At 41.6% G+C, this 16660-nt stretch overlaps 1 protein-coding gene across 1 annotated transcript in view; it reads left to right on the top strand.

Moving 5' to 3' along the window:
* RP1L1 (RP1 like 1) overlaps nucleotides 1–16168 on the top strand; it is a 42594-nt gene extending 26426 nt beyond the window's left edge. Inside the window, exons 3-6 of the mRNA XM_040550779.1 lie at nucleotides 7560–7725; nucleotides 9779–10333; nucleotides 10482–14461; nucleotides 15338–16168. Coding sequence (XP_040406713.1) covers nucleotides 7560–7725; nucleotides 9779–10333; nucleotides 10482–14461; nucleotides 15338–16168 — 5532 coding nt within the window. The remainder of the gene's footprint in view (nucleotides 1–7559; nucleotides 7726–9778; nucleotides 10334–10481; nucleotides 14462–15337) is intronic.
* The last annotated feature ends 492 nt before the right edge of the window (nucleotides 16169–16660 follow it).

Raw genomic sequence — 16660 nt, 5'->3', positions numbered from 1 at the left:
CCATGTCCACGAGGCCCACCAGCCTTTCCACAGGTGGCAAACGGGGCGTTCTGTTGCAGCAGGGTGTGTAAGGGGTTGCCCATGCTGATGTTAGAGAAAGCGAGGTCAATTAATGCTCTTTCTTGTACCTTTCATCTTCTTTTCTTCTGCTAATTTGCTAATATGTATGTGGGCATGGAGTGGCAACACCCCATTACTCACATTCTGACCAACAGATTAGCATAGCTTTAAAAAACCACTCCCCAGAAGAACCACTCTCTAATTCCTTCAGTGCAAAATTGGCAAATGAGTTCTTCAAATTAACAAAATACCAAATTTATTACTGTTAAACTGAGGTACCCCAGTTCAAAGCCTGTACCCCGCTGTATTAAACACGGTACAACTACAAAACAGTAAGGCTATTTGCACCCCAAAGGATTTGTAAATCTGAATGAAAACCAAAAAGCAACAGATGAAAGAGATCAAGGAAATGAGGCAATGAGTCAGCACGATAGGCAATGAACTCAGCCCGTTAGCCTTTTCTTGGACACGTCTGTTACAAGCTTTTCCTGTTTCTCCCTCACATCTCTGCACTCCTTTGAAAGGTGGATCAGTTTATGGACTTGTGATCTCAACCTCGTCTTGCGTTATTTCCCCGTTCTGTCTTTCTCTCCCTGATTCTTTCAAATGTCCTTGGTTGGCTGGCAGCCAGAAGAGGGAAAGCAAAGGATACCTCCTACATTTTACCTTCATCAGGAACTGGTATTTTTATTCAGCTTCTGAGATGAGTACAGCTTCCACAGGGCCTTTCTTCTCTGGGAAGAGACAGAGCACATCATGTTCTCTAAAATAAGCAAAAGATTCTTTATTTTAGAGATGTTATGCTGGTCTTTCTTCTGTTTTACATATTGATGGCTGTTATATTATTAATTGTGTTGCAGTAGCACCTAGAGGTCCTTGCTGAGATCACAGCCCCTTTGTGCTTGGTACCATACAGTAACATCTGTTGGAGACAGTCCATTCTCCAACTGACCAAACCCAGGCTGAGAAAAAAGATGTAGTTCAGAAGAGATGAGGTCTTTTTGTTTCTACCTCACACACGGTCACCTTCGCAATGGGGCTCAGAGTAATTAATCTCTATTCATTTTTTTATTATTACTTTATTTTATTTTATTTTGTTTTGTTTTATTTTATTTTATTTTATTATTTTTTGGTTTTGTTTTTAAATAACACAATAGGTGATACATATATGACATACCCCATAGTGAAAGGAAGTTCTTGTGCTATAATATAATGAAGCACACAAGAAAACAAAAGTTTTATTGCTTTGTAAAATCATAGTTACATCGTCAGAAGTGCAAAGACCACTGAAAACTTAAGAACATTGCCAAGATTTCCTTGGATGAGTCTGTGCAGATTTAAAGCACAGCTATTTTTTTTATATTTTCACATGACAACACCTGATGTTTAAGATACCACAGAGTTTTTGGGCCTGAAGTTGACTGATATGAACAAAGACTGTTCAACAGAGTTAAGTATGGCAACAAGTTTTCTGCTTCCTGGTCCAGAACTTCACTCACAGCCTCCATAATTCTCTTTGATCTTGGTCCATGTAGAGGTCAATATGTTTGTCCCAATTGGTTCCAGTGGTATTTGGATCAGGCCTTACAGTAGAACCAAGAGACATCATTTCATTTTCAGGAGTTATGCAATAAAACTTTAGTGGGAGTCTATTTCAGACCACTGAGAGTAAACTGCTAGAGACTGTTCCCTGTAAATTTTGTTTAGTGGCTTTTGTGTCTGAATTGCAAGTGCCTCTAACTGTGAGCAAGCCTTCCCACAAGCTCATATGATAGGGTAATTACTTTAAGGGAACTCAGAGGAGGGCTTGAATGGAGCCTGAGCAGGGCATTGAGAGATCCAAAGGAACTCTTTCCTAACCCCTCACATATATTTATCACAAGCCATTCATTTTCTTTTACTTTATTCCTGACTGTTCATTTATTATAGACTAGAATATTCTAGAAGTTACCGTGTTTTTGGATTCACCTTGCACAAGAAGACAATTTTCTACCCATCTCCATATATGTGTGTTAGATGTGTCCTGCTTGGGCTTCATGTGGTAGTCTGGTGGAGCAAAGGTCTCATGTTTATTTAGTATCCTGTCTACCATCTTTGCACACATCTTAGATAACCTAGAACATCTCAAATTCCTCTAGGTATCTACATTTAGACAGGTGCACTGAGATGGTTGCCTTTTTTTCTAGTCAGAGAGAGACAGGCATGTCTAATGGGGGGTGTATCACCTGTATCAGGTGGCTTTCCTGGGGTGAAACAACCAGTCCCCCAGGCATATTGATTGTTCTCCACCAAATATACTAGAAAGCTAAATTGTAAAAGATGACTTTTACAATCAAGTGTAATGAACTAATGGAAAAACTGTAGGGCAGGGCATTCCCTTCTCCAACACAATTCTTTCAGGTGATGACCAGATTTTGAGTGTCTGTGGTCAGCTGTTTTTGTTTGTAAAGGCTATGTTGAACTGAGATCCAATACTGTTTTCTTGTAATATGGTATCCTGCCATGGGTACTCAAGAATCTTGATTTGACAGCCTGGGGGAAGTGGGAAATCTGTTTACCAGAAGGATTTCCTAACAGGCCCCTGCTCAGAAAAGGAAACGGCATTTCTGAGTAAACAAAGAAAATTTTAATGTTGGAAAATCTCTGTGCAGGCCAATCAGTAACCACCATTTTCAGTAACCACTGGGGCATTTTCTAATCTTCTCCCTCTTTCTCCTCTACGTTAAAAGAAAACAAATACTTAAGGTTTTTTGAGGTGACTGCTTTAGAATGAAACACATCCCACCCTAATGGTATTTATTTCTCCTCACTGATTGTGACCACTAAGGCAAACAAGAACCTCTTACTTTCTTCAGTCCCACCACATTAATCTTCAGTCTGGTGCCTTTATGAAAACAACAACCACCTCTTCAATGATAAATCACAGAATCGCAGTATTGCTGAAGTGATATGGGGTCTCTGGAGATCTTCTCCAACCCCTAATTCCAAATCACAGTCAGCTAGGGCAGGTTGCTCAGGACTCTGTCCGGTTGGGTTTTGAATATCTGGAAGGTAGCAACTCCCCAGCATGTCTGAGCAACCTGTTCTAGTGTTTGACCACCCTCACAATTATTATTTTTTTCTTATGTTTAAATGGAATTTCCTGTATAAATAAATAAATTATCCACTCCAATACAGGTCGGACAACAACAGGCGTTAATGTCCTGGGTTTTAACCTGTTGCAATGAAGTTAAAGAGCCTTTTAAAATCTTTTAATTTTTACTGCAGGGATCGTCTCTCTCTACTTCAGCCCACATCTATGATTTTTGGCCTGACATGTTTTATTACTGATTTTCCTTATACTGAGATTATACTACACGTGATAATATACAGCTGAAGTTAATAGTGACTGTATTCCTAAAATCGCAATTAACAGGAGCAACTCATTGAAATAATAAGACTTCCAACAAGAAGCACAAGGCTGGGAGCCTGGAGGCCAGTATTCAATATTCAGCTCAGATCAAGCTTCCTGGTAACTTTTGAATGGCCATGTTAGCTGGAGTTTGTCTTAGTTCAGATGTCTATATCTGTCGTAGTCATTCCAAGCTGTTCCTATACCAAAGGAGAAAGAGGCATCTCCAGAGGATGATTTGTCTCACAGTAGGAGATAATTCCAATGCACAGTTCTGGAATTGCCCTCTCTACATGGACTGTACAGTCTTGGTTGACTAAGTTTGTCCTAGGCACCTATCTTTTATACGTCAAAAATGTGAGGCAAAATCTGTTATCTTCCTGTCCCTTGTTTTCAACATTTACAGAAGGATGCCTCTTCCTTCACAGGCATCCTTCACAACTTGTCTGCAAGAGATGATGGTAATATGTTCCTTTGTTAGAAGCTGCTTATGAGAAGCACTGTACAAATTGTTGTACGAAAAGCCTAGAACCCAGAACAGATCACTGTAGGGTAAGATAACTCCTGAGAATTAACCTAGGATTCTGCTTAGGAAGGCACATCTCAGCCTTGGACAGCAGATTCCCATATGCTGGAATTTGCACTGTCCTCTCTGCAAAACCTCTCCTCTCCATTCCCCCCTCTTACAGTGATTCAACATCAGATTATTCTTCCATAATTGAATTTAATCAGATCTAGTATTTCATCTCTTTCTCTGGGGATCACATGCTTCTGAAATATGAACAGCTACTGTGTCTGCTTTTAGCCATAGAGTTATTGCCAATTCTTGTAATCCTGTATCTCAAACTATTTTACCAATTTTCCCTTTGATATTCTGTTTCCTCCCCCCAGCATGAAAACCAATGACAAAAAAAGTGCATGGAAAATACAGCCTCGAAGGGCTGCAACAACTCTTTATCCAGTGGTTGTCACATCCAAGCAGAAGAACACCATTGCTTCCCCTTTGGGATAGCAAAAGAAAGCTCCTAGTTTCCACGTTGTTTCCTGTTGTAAGCAGTGTGATACAGTCTCCAGAAGAGCCAGTGGTTGAAATGGGGCTGCTATTTCTCTCAGCATATTCAGTAGCAAACAGTAGGCACGGGCATGCCTACAAGATCAGAATCTGATCACTTCACATTAGAAATAATTCCTATGAATGCCTTCAAGAGAGTTAAGGTGGAGAAGCAATGAATGGACCTCATCCCAGGAGACACTGATAGAGCTGCAAGTAGCTATAAAGGGCCAAGAGGGTTAGCACTAAGTAAAAGATGTCCTACTGACTGCCCTGAAGATGTCTGGCCTCTGTATAGTCCAGGCAGTGACCTGTTGTTAGGAGGATGTGATTCATACAGCAACGAGAGTAAGGTTTTTGCTGAGCAAACTGAGACAAACTCTTATCCAAACTCCACAGCACTCAACTTCTCTGGCAGAATGGATGTTGCATTAAACCAGATCAATGTGAGAAAAATGATTTATTTAACCCTTATAAAATATTCATATGTAGTTACAACTATTTAAATCATTTTAACAACAAAACATTGCAAAGTACTGATTTTCCAAACTTAGGTGAATTTCTGCAATCATTAATTCAAAGAGATTAAGTTTGCAAAATAGTAGGAAGAAGAAGGAGGTCTATTTTACATGCATAAACACTGCTAAAGAGCTGATGATGCCAGAAATACTGCATGACAGGCCCTTTATTCAATATTACACAACACAAGTGTATTCCATATGAAAGGACTTGGTTTGTGCAATAAACATAAGTTCAATAATTCAGCTGGCTCAGCTCCATTGATTGCTGAAGATGTGTCATTAGCACCATCTATTTTCTGCACATAGCGTGTAATGGTGATGAGTGAAACTGAAGCATCTGTATACAGGCACAGTACCAGGTAAAGAAATGACCTGGGCAAAAAGTAGCTTTCACTGAAAAATGTCTTTTACAAATACAAATAATTTCCTGAATCTAGTGAGGCTTTAAAGGCAGTTTGTTTAACATCAGGATCAGAAGGGATTTCATTTCTAGTTATTTTCCTCCTCTCCTTCTTTTTCCTTTTCTCTCTTCCTCCCCCTCCCCCCCAATTTTTTCTACTTGTATGAGGACACATTGAAAGATCTCAGTAACAGAATAAATAAGAAAACAGAAAAGGAATGGCAAGTAAAGAAGGAAAATAAATATACAGGCAGCAAGAGCCTACTCAAAATATTGTCATTTATTAGATTATAGACTTTCTATAAACCTGTTGAGTTAGCTAGAAAGTGTTCCTTTAGAGCAAAATTGGATTTATTGACAAATGACAAGCAATAGACATAAATTGAGCTTTGTGGGTTATTTTTTTGTTTGTTTGTTTCATGATACTAATAATGTAGATTCAGAAGTTTTGCTGCTTCGCATACAGTGGTGTTTAACATAAGTTTCAGAGCTGTTTTTTACAGCCCCAAATACAATGGGCCTCAGGTTGCAAGTGTTATAGTGAAAACAGTAAATAAAAAATAATGGGAGAATGATGGGATTACAGTGTATTCCCACAGGAAAAAAAAAAAAATGATGCCATATGCTTTACTGTGAGAAAATTTACTAGACATGTTCAACAGGATCTTCAGTGTAATTCTACATGTCTTGCTTGTTCTTTCACCCTCTGCTCATGCATCCGTTCTCTTATTTGCAGAACATCCAACACTATTATCCTAGCATCCATCCAACACTATTATCCTAGTATCTCTCAAAGCCCTAGTCGTACTGTCTAACAAATCTCAAAAAACCTCAGAAGCATTTCACAAAGGGCTTGAGCTCTGAAGGGGGCCTGACTCTGCATTCCTTGCCTACAGAAAAAATTATGGGATGCTTTTCTTCATGCTCCATTGTGCCATGCATGTGTGACAATTGCAGAATTGTCACCAGAGTGCCTCTGAGACTTGTTCTCTTCCGTACTCAGTCGCTAATTAAAGAGCTGATGACTTAGTGATGCAGTCAGGTCAGGGGTGCATCTTAAGGGCGAAGGAGTGCTCAGCCCACCACCAGTGCTAGCTCACATCTTGGTAGCCCATTGCATGGTCAATTCTTATCGAATGTCCCCACACACTCCAGAGATGTGCTCCTGCCTGTAGCAGTCTGAGGAGGAAGGGACATCATAGCACGGCTATAAGACCTCTGACAGAACAGTGGCCAAATGTTGGCCACTGAAGCCCTCTCAGACAGCAAGAGAGCCCTCTCAGCCCTGTTAAGAAGCCATCAGGTGTTTTACTTGAGAGCTCAGATTCGGTCTTACTGCACAAATAAAAAGTCCTGCTACTTTACATCCTGTGCAAACATTGTGCTTGGTTAAAAGTGACTTTCTGCCACCTCTAGCCCTGCTCTCTCTTACTAGCTGCAGATGCCAAGAAAGACTGTGCAGAATCCAGCAACAGATCATTAGGTAGAGATGACATGGTAGTCTGTAAGCCTGTGTCCTCATGAGGAACGAGTCCTTAACAGGGATGCCCCACGCTGAAGAGCAGTGTCCCACACTGTCCATCATGGATGCAATGCCTGAAGTAATGTTTGAGACCATAGTTGAGGTAGTATTAGGGAAAATCACAGTTCTCATCTCTTCCTGAGCAGTGGAAGGGAGAAAACTAATGATCAATCTGGCATGCAGCATTTGCCAGGTGATAATTACTGTCCTGTGCAGGACTTAGAAGAATTAGAGAATATAATTATCTGTAAGAGAACTTGAGAAGCCACCAATTCCACCCACTTCCTCAATGCCATATTTATTATGCTTAATTCTTTCCCAGAAGAGGTAAAATTTCCGATAAATATCTCCTCCCTTAGTCAATCTCTTCCTTCTCTTCCCTATCTTGTGAGATCTAATTAAAACATAACAGAGCTTCTCCTTCAATGGAAGAACAGTGCAAGGGAGCCTGCCAACAGCCTCTGATAGACTCCAAAGTTCTCTACTATTTGTAACATCTCCAGAACCAGGTTTATTTGAAGTGGCATCTAAATGTCAATTGATTCCAGATCTAGAAGGTAAAATGTAGGTCTGCTCTGTCACCTCATGGTGATCTTCTTTCTCTTTTCTTCCAGATTGACAGCATGCAGGCTCTGCTTCACTGCCCCAGCGTGCTGGTGTGCGTCGGCCGAGAGCCATTTAAACCTGTGTCGATGGAGAATTTGAGGAAACACTCGGTGGAGAAGCTGCCCGATCTGGCTCCCTGTTCCAACAGCAACAATGTTAACGAAAACAATGAAAGTAAGGAAAACTCTGGGGCACATTATGCAGTCATCCCCAGGCCTGTGTCCCACCACATGGAGATTACAGGCACCTATTGTACTGACCCAATGTGCAGATCTCATGCGCACTGCCTCGTTTGCAAAATGTACTTTCCTCTCTCTGCCTCCCAGGCATTTCCATCCTCCCCTTCTTTTTCTCTGGTTTCCTTCTAGGATTTCCTCCCTACACCCTCCAGTCTTTCTTTTACATGCTCCCCGTGTCTGGCTGACTTCCCTTCCTCTTTCATATCTCTGTCTCCTTTTCCTTCCAGAACTCCCTCCTTTCCTGTGTCTGCCTCTGAGACTCCCCAAACCCTTGAGATTTCCCACGAATCTTCTGTCTCCTTGTCTGTCAGTCAGATAACACTAGGACTTCTGCACCGGGACCGGCAGATGCCCTGTATTTGTCAGCAGGAGACTTGGTTTCTCAGACTCTCTTATACTTTCTTTAAATGACCTATAACTTTTCAGGGTGTGAACTAAAAACTACCTGCAGTGTAGCCCTTTGGAAACAAAACATGTTTTTATGGAAAGGTGATGTTCAGGGAAGAGTATGTTATGCGTTATTCAGGATGATATTTCTTATACACCTTATATGAGTTATCTAATATTGCAGATAATTATCCCAGCCACCTTCAGTAGTCGATGAAGAGAAACTGCCCATCTCTAGAGGGCACTTCATCTCACCTCTATTAGGGATTTGTTTTAGCATGAAATGAAGTGTGCCCTGAGGTGGCCATTCCTCTCCCCATTGTCAATAGCAGGAGCCTGGAATACATTCACATGTGTGTTGACTACTAATTGTAGAAACTTAAGGACAGAGACCTCCAACACTCACTCTCTGAGTCATAAAAAATTGAGAGAACAGTGGGAACAAACTGAAGCTCTTTGTCCATCAAGGGACTGAAAAAACATGCCAGTTCAAATGCATGAAGACGGATAGTCAGTAGCTATTTCATGTGTTATTAATCTTGATTGGTGTGTTCCTAGTTACGTACTCCCTTCCTAAAATGCCCTGCATTCGGCTCCACATCCACATGCCCTCAGAAGCATGTGGTTGTCCAGGTATATACAAGTAAGTTCTGAACAAAATAATGGATATGTTAGGAACATGATAGATTCATGTCTTGCAAGAAAGAATGATAGCAATGTACTCTGCTTGTACTGAAGGGTCTGGCACCTCAATAAATCTGTGCAGATCACTGCATTGGGCCACAGAGATGTGCTTTGGATTAAAATTCTTAAAATTCCCTCACTATCACACTATGACTACAACTTTTTCTAATTACCACCAACTTATACTTCCATTTGCCTTTTATGTTTTAATAAGTATTAAAATTATTCATAGTGACACATCCCTGCATGTACCGAGTGTGGCTCTGTTCTACATGGCCATACCTATGTTTCCCAGCACGTGAGTGGAGATGTGGATGATGCAGAATAAATGTGTAACACTTGACTGCTGGTTAAAGAAGGGTGTCACTTCTCCAAGTACGTTCGCCCACTTGAATAAGAATGAAAACATGCACAGTTTAATACGAAAATATTTGCAATGTGATAAATAGGGTAGCTCTGAGACTACATTGCTCTATTTGGTGGTTTGTTTTTTTTTGGTTTGTTTGTTTATTTGTTTTTCTTACTGGCATGTATTGCAGTACTGAATGCTGCAAAAAACGTTTGTATTCCAATTTAAATTCAAAAGTATGATGTTAAGATTTAGAAGCTTTTGCTACAGAATTTAATTCCAAACTATTCTGTTTTATTCTAACTTAACATTTATGGCCATCACCATGTCAAAGCCAAATTTTCAAATTATGTAAACTGGTATAGCTTTAATGGACTAATATCAGTATTCACTAATTCGAGGATTCAATCTATGTATTTCATGTCATCCTTATATAAATTAACATTTCTTTCCATCTTTCTTTTCTTATTTCAAACTCCAGTGAACTTTGGATTGAAAGCCAAAAAAAGTGTCATCCATCCACGATCAGCATCAAGCAATAGGTCAATGAGATTTTCTTTATCATCAGAAAAGTCATATCCAAATGGTCTCGCTGCCTCACCAGATACTGGCATGTCTTTCTCAAACAATTGTTCACATCCAAAGCCTGGTGAGCTGGTCCATTCCTTGGTCAATGATGACATAGAGAAACGGGTACATGTAAACAAGGATGGTAGCTTGTCCGTTGAGATGAAAGTCCGCTTCCGCTTGTTAAATGATGAGACTTTGCAATGGTCCACCCAAATCAGAAAGTCAAATCTGATGAACCAGATGCCTTGTGAAGAGTCAGGTGTAGAGGACAGTGGAGTAGACCCTATACAGAAAATGAACCCAGAAGCCAGCTCGGAGGCAGATGATTCATTATACCCCTGTGATGTCGATTCTTACATGTCAAAACTTGAGGAATCAGAATGTGATGAGGCTCATTGTCATAGCTGTGGCAAGAAACACCAGGACTATGACATCTGGAAAAACCCCATGCACACTTCCCAGAGGGAAGAGCCCAGTGTACGGAGCACCTGGCACACGCGGTCATCATGCTCCAGCACATCTTCCCGGAGGAGAGTAATCCACAAAAAAAAAGGCTTCTGTGGATAGTCTCCATACCACATCCAGTGAAGAATTCTCTGAGCACATTGTGCAAGAGTCCTCATCCTACTCAGAAACTATAGAGAACAGAGTGGCATATCGATCTATTAGAAAGTGTACTTGTAGAAGTGATTTGTCTACAGGTGCTTCCAATGGAGAAGACCAGCAAGAATACACCCAGACTAGCACAAGCAATAGTCAGAGGCCTTCATCTGTGGGCTTGGTATCACATTCAAGCTGTGAAAATAACCTGGATACTCAAGAAGCCCCCGAAGACTATGAGGCCAGTAAAACCAACTCACAAAAGGAAGATGAAAATTGTTTTGAAGTTTCCTCTGTGAAGTGCTTAAAGCATGATGCAGAGGAGGTTGAAAGCAGCAGAGCTGGGAGTGTCATATCAAAGTCATCTCTGCAGTCCAGACAGAGCAAGAATATATGTGAGGAAACAAGTAGCATGGGCAGGACCATGTCCTCCTCCAGCCTTCAGAAGGCAAATCAAGAAGATAACACTATGTGCTCCACTCCTGCCAACAGTGTGCACAGCAGGTCTACTAATTGTAGTACACCAAGAGCAAAGAGTGAACAGGATGACCACTCAGAAGACAATGCAGTGGTCTCCTCCTTCTCCAGTGAGTCCTGCCCTAAGAAAGAAGCTGAGGAGGTTGAACAAGAAGACAATGAAATCAATGAAGTCAGCTCGGTTTCAACAAAAACAAAGCACAGCCAATCAGTTAGAGATGAGAGCAGTGAAGGTGAACAATGCTCTACACGAGGCACCCCCCATTCCATAGCTAGTGACAGGAACAGCAGGAAAAGTGATAGTGATGAGATCATTCAGTGCAATGCCTCTTGCTCTTCCAGGGGGTCCAAAAAGAGCAAACACAGCCATCTTCATTTGGATGCACGATCTGAAATGTCTGTGTCTTCATTTGAATCCACTCAGAATAAAAATTCTTTACATGCAGAAGATCTAAGATCATGCAGCAGGGTATCTAATTACTCCAAAAGCTCATGTGAAATCAGGAAAAAATCTATTGCAGACCCCATGTCTCATAATTCAGGGTCTTTTCACTCAAACATTTCATCTACTAGTGAAGCAGAGGCAATTGCTGTTATTACTGAGGAGAAAAGCTCAAAAAGTACCACCAAGGGGTACAGTGAATCCTCAAAAGGCTCAAAGAAGAAAAGTCATGGAGAAGAAAGTAGCAAGCCATCATCTCCCTGCTCAAGTGTTTCAAGCCCTAATGGAAAAGCTGGAGAGGGTCATTACAAGATGTATTCAGAGGTCCCTTCTTCAAGACATGGAAGTATAAGTGAGAGTGTGTGTTCAAAAGGTGACCACTCAGCCGAGACTGGGATTAGGAATGGAAATCCTGCAAGTGTCAGTTCAAGAATCTCTTCAAAGTCAGAAGGAAAAGACAAATTCTTGTTGACACAGATATCCCAGGAAAGTGATGACAGATGCTCACAATCAAATATATCTCAGTCTTCAAAATCGAGGCAGATTAAAACCAGAAATCTTCATGTGAAGACGTCAAATTCCAGCAGAGTTTCACTGTCAGAGACTGTGTCAATATGCAGTATGCATTGCCCTGCCCCACCAAAAGGGAAGCCAAACAGCAAAAAAATACGATCAGCCATCTTGAAGAACTCCTCCATTAGCAGCATAGGTACTGAGTCAGTGCTTACCACAGGAAGACAACAGAAAGAAATTGTAGATTCCTCCAAACCAACTTCCTTTGGATCTAAATTAGTTGCAACCAAGGCAAACGATCAGAAGAATAAAGAGCTTGGTGATTCTTGCAATGGAAAAGTGGAGGAAGTGTTAGAAGACACGGGAATACAGGAGGAATTGAGTGATTTAATGCCATCTATTTTGCCAAACACATCTCCAGAAGAAGTTGTGCAAGAATGGCTAAGTAAAATCCCTTCAGAAACATTGCTTATGAAATATGAAATGGAGGATGGTGCAGAAGAAGAATGCACAGAAGCAGCCACTGAGGTGTCATACTGCACAAATGCTGAGGAAATCTCAGAGGATGAAAAAGCTGAAAAAAAGAATGGGGAGGAAGCTGAAAATGAGGCAGCGGATGAAGTGGAGAAAGAGACAGCAGAAGTCACATCTGTTAATGAAGGGGCTGAAGAGTGTGTGAATCAGGAACAAAACTCCGAGATGTTGTCCGAAGCTGCCAAGGCCGACCAAGCAGAATGCAGCCGGTCAGTTACATCCAGCCATAATAACAACAGAAGAGACCTGCCAGTCTCTGTCCAGACTTCTGTCCAGATCATGAAGGCCTTGCTCAGTTCAAAACAAGAAGCAAAATTTGACCGATCAAACAGCTTGCCTGAAGTGTCCCCCACCATGGGGAGAAAGCTGAGTAATTCTGCCAACATCTTGATTACTTGTCTTGCCAGTCTCCAACTCCTTGATGAAGAGTCAGAAGATCCATCAAATAAATCAAAATGTTTAAATAAGCCAAGGTATATGGAGCTGCTAAACATTTTTCAAGCTCTGTGGTTTGGACACACAGCTGAAAATAGTGGTCCAAGCTCAGGCCAAGAAGCAAGTGAGCAGGAAAGGACAGCTTGTGGGTTTAAAGCCCCCAAATCTGTAGATGATGACTTCACTCCCATGTCCTCCTCTGGGGTGGATGTTAGCAGTGGTTCTGGTGGCTCAGGAGAAGAGAGTACAGCTGGTGCCAGGGACTGCAATTTATCAGCACAGAAAACTGTTGAATTAAAATCAGATGGGCAAGTGGAAAATGTAGAGACTGCCACTGAACAGATAGAGGCTGAGGAGCAGAGTAAAAAGGAAGAGCATTCATCTCGACCTTCAACAGCCTGCTCAAAATCAAAAGGTGAGGAAAAAGCACAATTTACTAGAGAGGACTCTGTAAATCAGGAGGCAGAAGAGAATAAGGAGGATCAGTGCAGTAACTGTGAAAATGGTCAGGAGGAAGGGGGAGAAAATGAAAACGAGGAAGATATCAAATTACTTGAAAATGGAGAACAAGAAGTTCTTGCTGAAGACGTTGAAGCTGTAAATGAAGCACTCCCAAAAGAAAATCTTGAAGAGACAGCTGATCAGCTAGCTACTAACATTGGTGCAAATGTCAGTGATGCTGACTGTGGGACAAAACTGAAAGATGATTTGGAAGATCATCTTGGAAAAGAGTCTGTAAAGGATCCAGAGCCCAAGGTCAATATGGCCACCAGTGTGGGCACATCCCTTGCCCAGCAGAACTCAATGGATCCAGACCCAATCTGGGTCCTGAGACTACTAAAAAAAATTGAAAAGGAGTTCATGGCTCACTATGTCAATGCTATGAATGAATTCAAAGTCAGGTGGAACCTGCAGAACAACCAGCAGATGGATGAAATGATACTGGAGCTGAAGAAGGAAGTGAGCAAAAGGATACAAAAAAGCATAGAGAAGGAGCTGAAGAAGATCAAAAGCAGAGCTGGGGCCAAGATGCCAAGACCTCCAGATGAACCACTCAGGCGTGAGTCAACACTCCAAACCGAGCAAAGGAGACGACGATTGCAGACTATGCATAAAAAATCACTCTTCAGTGACAAGAATGGAACCCAGAGTAGGCTGGCTGACACGTCAGACTTATCATTTGATGCAGATGAAGATACGGTATTTAGTGCAGCTTTTGAGGCCAGTATTAGTGAACAACCAAGAGAGGAGGAATACTGCCCATGTGACACTTGTGTGAGGAAAAAAATGTCTTCCAAGCCCGCAAAAACCCCAGTGGTGGCTAGCAATGCCCCAGTCATGAAAGCATTTGATTTACAGCAGATCCTGAGGGGGAAGAAAAATGATCCTGAGGAAGCCTGTATCTCAGAAGCAGCACAGGACAGCAAAGCACTTGCCAGCAGTTATGTGGAGGAAGCAGCAGAAAACACCAGTCCAAATGAGGAGATTGATGAGGGTGAACTTCAGTTAGGTGAAATGGAAGTGGAAGGGAATGAAGAAAAGGAGACAGTATTAAATGAAGAGGATGGCTCAACGTTGAATGAAGATGTAGAAGAACCAAAATCAGAGAGTCAAAACTGTGAGATGGAGGATGAGGTTAAGGATGAAGAAACCAATGAAGAAGAAAACGGGGAAACAGAAGTGGGGGAAGAAGTGAAAGAGGAGGAAGAAGAGGAAGAAAAAGAGGAAGAGGAAGAGAAAGAAAAAGAGGAGGAGGAAGAAAAAGAAGAAGAAGTAATGATGAGGGCAGAAGAAGAGGACGAAACAAAAGAGCAGACAGAGGGAGAAACAAAAGAGGAAGAAGAAGATGAGGAAGTAAAAGAGGAAGCAGAGGAAGAAACAAAGGAGGAAGTGGAAGTAAAAGAGGAAGACATGAAGGAAGAGGAAGAAGAAACAAATGAGAAGGAGGCAGTGGAAGAGGAAGAAGAAACAAAAGAGGAGGAGGAGGAAGGGAAGGAAGAAGAAGAAACAAAAGAAGAAGAGAAGAAGGAAGAGGAAGAAAAGGAGAAGGAGGAAGAGGAAGAAGAGGAGGGGGAGGTAGGGAACGAAGAGGAAGAAACAAAAGAGGAGGAGGAGGAGGAAGGGAAGGAGAATGAAGAAGAAACAAAGGAGGAGGAGAAAGAGGAGGAGGAAGAGGAGGAAGAGGAGAAAAAAGTGAAGGAGGAGGAAGAAACAAAGGAGGAGGAAGAGGAGAAAGGAAAGGATGAGAAGGAAACCAAAGAGGAGGAGGAAGAAGTGAAGGAGGAAGAGGAAGAAACAAATGAGGAAGCAGAAGACATGAAGGAGGAGGAAGAAGAAACCAAAAAGGAAGAGGAAAAGCAAGAAGAGGAAGAAGTAACAAATGAGGAAGCAAAAGAAGATGAGGAAGAAGCAAGAGAGGAGCTGGAAGAAGCAGAAGAAGATGAGGAAGAAGCAAAACAGGAGGAGGAGGAAGTGGAAGAAGAAGAAAGCACGAACGAAGAGGATGAAGAAGCAAAAGAGGAAACAGAGGGAGAAAAAGATGAGGGAGAAACAAAGGAAGATGAGAAGGAAGCAAACGGGGAAGAGGAAGAGAAAGAAGAAGAAATGCAAAATGAAGTGCAGGAAGCCAAAGAAGAGTCCAAAGTTGAAGATGAAACTTACAACAAAGCTGAAGAAACACAGGAGCCAGAGGGTGAGGACATTGGGGCTGATGATGAGGAGGAGACATCTGAATGTAGAGGAGATGCTGATTGCATGACTGATGACAATCCTGAAGGAAATGTTGCAGAAGGAAATGAAGAAGCTGAGCAAGATGAGGCTGAAGCAGTGGAAGATGCAAATTTGAAGTCAGAAGATGAGACGTGCTCAGCTGAGGAAGAAAACAGTGAAGGTGGTGACAAATATGAGGAAAATGATGAGGAACCCACTGGTGATGATCCTGACCAGGTAAACAAGAAACATGAAGAGAATGGCAACAGCAAGTCTTCTGAGAGAGCCAGAGGCAAGAAAACCAGCAAAAGGCTAAAGACTCTGAGCAAAGCAGTTGTCTTTTTCCGTTATTCTTCTGTGGGAAAGTTCTCACAGCAATCCCAGAAGGGGTCCGATGATGAAAGTGAAGCGGAATGCAACGATAATAATAAATCCATGAGCAACCACCCCAATGGAGAGGTTCAAAGTGATGAGAGCAGCAAACCTTCAAAGATGTATCCTGATAGTGAGGAGGAAGAAGAAGACAAAGCATCTTCATACACTGATCCTCTGGGAGATGAGGAACAGGCAGATGCTGAAGGTGCAGATCCAAAGGAGGATGAACATACTGATGAGGTTCAGGCTATTAAAAAGAAAGAAGACTCTGATGAGATTGACCAGGATGACCTGGACTTCTAGAACTGCTTATCAAAAAACTGCTTTTTTCTTTCTTTCTTTCCTTTTTTTTTTTTTTTTAAGTATATTTTATTTACATATTGCAGTATCTCCAGTGAGTTGAGCCATCATAACTGGCTTTTCTTCTGAGTTAAATGTGTTAAACTTGATTCTGAATCCTGTGAGTAAAGTTGCAATTACCTGCCCTCATTTCTAGAGGGCTAGCAAACTCTTTAAGATTTAGTGGTTGCAATAGAAAGGTGGTTTGGAGAAAGGGAAGGCTGTTTTGTTTATGATACCTTCTTATTCTTACTCTTTAAGCCAAGCTGTTTGCTGCTTGAGTATCTGTGGCTCTGCTGGGCATCATGTCTGAGTAACTTCAGGATGCCTTTTGTCTGTCGCATGCCATTTTCCTGGAAAGATTGCCAATCCACAGAAATGTGACAAAATCTGGATTCATTGCCAAAGTCTGGTCAGAGCCCACAGAGATGTACACTCATTCCCCCCACCCACCCT

This window comes from Cygnus olor, chromosome 3, assembly GCF_009769625.2.
Source record: "Cygnus olor isolate bCygOlo1 chromosome 3, bCygOlo1.pri.v2, whole genome shotgun sequence".
Taxonomy (NCBI): domain Eukaryota; kingdom Metazoa; phylum Chordata; class Aves; order Anseriformes; family Anatidae; genus Cygnus; species Cygnus olor.
This window is presented reverse-complemented; position numbering and strand designations above follow the sequence as displayed.